This window comes from Empidonax traillii, unplaced genomic scaffold, assembly GCF_003031625.1.
Source record: "Empidonax traillii isolate 1590-97213 ecotype Southwest subspecies unplaced genomic scaffold, ASM303162v1 scaffold685:size505991, whole genome shotgun sequence".
Lineage (NCBI taxonomy): Eukaryota > Metazoa > Chordata > Aves > Passeriformes > Tyrannidae > Empidonax > Empidonax traillii.
This window is the reverse complement of record NW_020955878.1, coordinates 402,998-406,425: the sequence shown is the minus strand read 5'-3', so window position 1 is coordinate 406,425 and position 3,428 is coordinate 402,998. Positions and strand designations below refer to the sequence as shown.

The following is a 3,428-nucleotide window of genomic DNA, read 5'->3' as shown; positions in this document are numbered from 1 at the left end:
TGCTATATGCCCATATGTTCTTGGCCACTGCTCCCTTATGGGAATTGAAACATGCTGATGGTTGGGGAGGCTGCTCATGGCAAGCAAAGTGGCTGTGCTTGAAGCAAAGTTTCCAAAGTGGCTGTGCTTGAAGCCACTAGCCACTGCTGTCATGTCAGGAAATGCTTCTTGGGGATTCCTCATGTTTAATTATGGAACAGTGAGGTAAATGATCTGTTCTGGCATGAAGTCCAGACAGATAGAGCAGCAAATAGAACAGACTACAACAAAATCTTACAGACTTGTAACAAATTATATGTATTACTGTATATAAAAGTGGCCAAAAAATGTAAATGAAAATACTTCTCAGATGATACTGCAGGGTTATGTTATAATCTGCATGTGAGCCTCCTAGTAGGAAAATCGGTAAAAATGCAAAAATAACTAACCAACTAACCAAACACACAAAAAAGAAGGGGGATGTACTTCTCCTATTCCTATGAAACAAAATGGAGTAAACTAGAGGTTCTGCATATTACTAGAACTTCTGCAAATGTTTGTTAACATTTTGGTTATTTAGATAACTAAAACTTACAACATGCCATCTGCCTGTTTGTCCAACTTCCTAGGATTTCAGATACTTTCTATTTCTGGACATGTGGTATTTCTTTAGAAATCCAGTATTGCATTTAGATATCGAGCTTTGATTTATAAATTCTTAAACCAAGATTTCTAGATTTGCCTGTAGTTATTTTCACAATTAACATACAAAGAAATAATTGGTCATGCAGTATTTTAATGTAGCGTATTATCTGTCCTTATATTTGCTCACACACTACTTCCCAGAGTTGTCACTTGCAATAGATTTGTACCTTTGCCAAGGAAATATCATTGAAGTTGAGTTAAGGTGAGTGCCACAGTAAAATTTAAGCATGAAATCAAATAGAAAGTAAACTACAATTTAAACAATTACATTTTGGACAATGGAACGGGGGGGGATAGGTGGAAGTCTTATTTTGTTCACACAGAACAAATTTCCAGTCTGACTTTCAAAGATCTTTGAAACAGTTCTATTGTCCACAGACAGGATTATTTCTAATTTGGGCCTGTGTATATCTCCATTTAAACCCAGAAACAAATTTGTGTGTATCTCTAACGATACACATCTAAAGGACATAAACTGATAAGCAAAGGGGGTCCAGCTGGCACAGAGTGGAACAGCTGACAGCACATCCAGCATTCACAGATAGTTTCAACAACAGGAAACTGATTTTATGCATCTACCCACGCTTTATAGTCACAACCATTTTAAAAAATTTCAAAGACTGATGCTGCGATGCCAAGCAGTTTAAATGTATGAGAATGTATGAGAAGCAAACAACTCTGGCAAATGATTCAGAGCATCAGCAAAAGACATTATGCACTAGATAGTCCTCAGACCACTTTCTGGACTCACTTATCTCTTTTGTATAAATGCAAGCATGGCTTTTAATATTTTTATGGTTTAGTGGTGTGAATGTTCTCTTCCTGTGCATTGGGCCTCACTGACGCTTCAGTTCTAATTTGGAACCCAGCACTTAATATTTAATTGCAAGAGGACACAAAACATTCACAGCTTTATTTAAAGCTTTGAGCTTACAAAATTGCAATTGCTCTATTGCTATTGCATTCAATCCTAGCAGCACTCCTCCACAAATGCTTTCATTTAAAATTTTTCTGCTGAACTCTCCAATCTTCTGGGGCCCATCAATCTAACTGGAAAGAGGTATTTTTGAGGAGAAATTGGGGGTCCTCGAATTCAAAAGTTGTCCTGCTCAGCTTGACAAGGTGTAAGTGACTTAGCCATTTCCCAAAGTTATGTAGATGTCTAGAAAGGTAAAAATAAACACAAATCTTTCTGTTGGCACCTTCCAAAATTTGAATCACATTATAGAGCACACCAGTACTAGACAGATTTCAGTGCTGGAACTTGATATCTATCATCACCACTAGCAGCTCAAATGATACACGGAATGCATCCTCAGGAAGTGGGTAGATGGCAATAAACAAAGGGAGTTGTGAATATGCTACAGAGCAATGTTATCCTGGAGAAAGTCCCCAAAAGACTTCATCCTGGAGCCAACAAGAACTTCACAAATTTTAGAAAAGGCAAATTCCCGCATGTAAGAAAGAATAGCCCCATAAACAGGATACCTTGACTTTCATTTGTCTGGAAAACAACTTTGCAGAAGAGGGTCCTGTATCCTGGTGCATGTCAGAGTGTGCCTTTGGAGGAATGAAGGTCAACAGCACATGGTTAGACAGTCAGAAGAACAGCATAACCATCAGGTAAATGGGAGCAATTCTTTCCCTGCACTCAGCTCCCAGATCTGGGGCACTGTGTTCAGTTTGTGTTTCCTGGTGTCAAGAAAGACAGTGACATTCTGGAGTGAACCTAGTGGAGAACTTCCAACACTGGTAGGAGAAAATGATGTATGTGGAGAAGCTGAAAGGGTGAGGTTTGTCTAATGTGGGGATGAAATTAAAAAGTGTTTATCTTATTCTTATCTTGTTATTGTAACAAAAAGGAGGTAGGTATACTGTAGAAAGAGCCAGAGTCTTCTCAGGTGGGCAGAGTGAAAGACTGAGGGATAATAAGACATGGGTTTCAGCCACAGATATTTTAATTAGGTAGTAAATATCAGGGAAAAATCACCATCTGGGTCATCAGACATTAGCCTAGGATGCAGAGGGACTGAGATATATCAACTTTTGGACACAATAAAAACTTCACTGGAAAAGGCTCTTGGAACCTGGATCCAACATTTGTCCTGATTGCACAGGAAGCTGAACCAAAGAACTGCCTGAGATGCTTCCTAAATCAGAAACTCTATTCCATTTTGAGTATTCCAATAAACCATGGGGCAACAAAAAATGTTGGTTATTTGAGCAACATACCTGCTCTTCCACAGTGTTCTCTGCTGACAAGCTCCACCAAACAGCACAGCCATGTCGTCAGACGCCGAGATGGCCATTTTTGGAGCAGCAGCTCCTTACCTGCGGAAGTCAGAGAAGGAGAGAATCGAGGCCCAGAACAAGCCTTTTGATGCCAAGACATCCGTATTTGTGGTACATGCAAAGGAATCCTTTGTGAAAGGGACAATCCAGAGCAGGGAAACAGGGAAGATCACAGTCAAGACTGAAGGGGGAGAGGTGAGTAAAATGCAAGATTTACAAACAGCATTTCCTTCCCATTGTGGATTCTTAACTGACATCCATTCATGTCCCTTCCTGCCCTCTGACAGACCCTGACTGTGAAGGAAGATCAAATCTTCTCCATGAACCCTCCCAAGTACGACAAAATCGAGGACATGGCCATGATGACCCACCTCCACGAACCCGCTGTGCTGTACAACCTCAAAGAGCGTTACGCAGCCTGGATGATCTACGTAAGTGGCAGCAGCAGCTTC

At 40.3% G+C, this 3,428-nt stretch overlaps 1 protein-coding gene across 1 annotated transcript in view; it reads left to right on the top strand.

The window, feature by feature from the left end:
• Positions 1 to 2,967: 2,967 nt before the first annotated feature.
• The window catches only part of LOC114065642 (myosin heavy chain, skeletal muscle, adult-like), a 17,308-nt gene continuing 16,847 nt past the window's right edge, over positions 2,968 to 3,428 (top strand). Inside the window, exons 1-2 of the mRNA XM_027899700.1 lie at positions 2,968 to 3,171; positions 3,264 to 3,428. Of these exons, the coding sequence (XP_027755501.1) occupies positions 2,968 to 3,171; positions 3,264 to 3,428 (369 nt within the window). The remainder of the gene's footprint in view (positions 3,172 to 3,263) is intronic.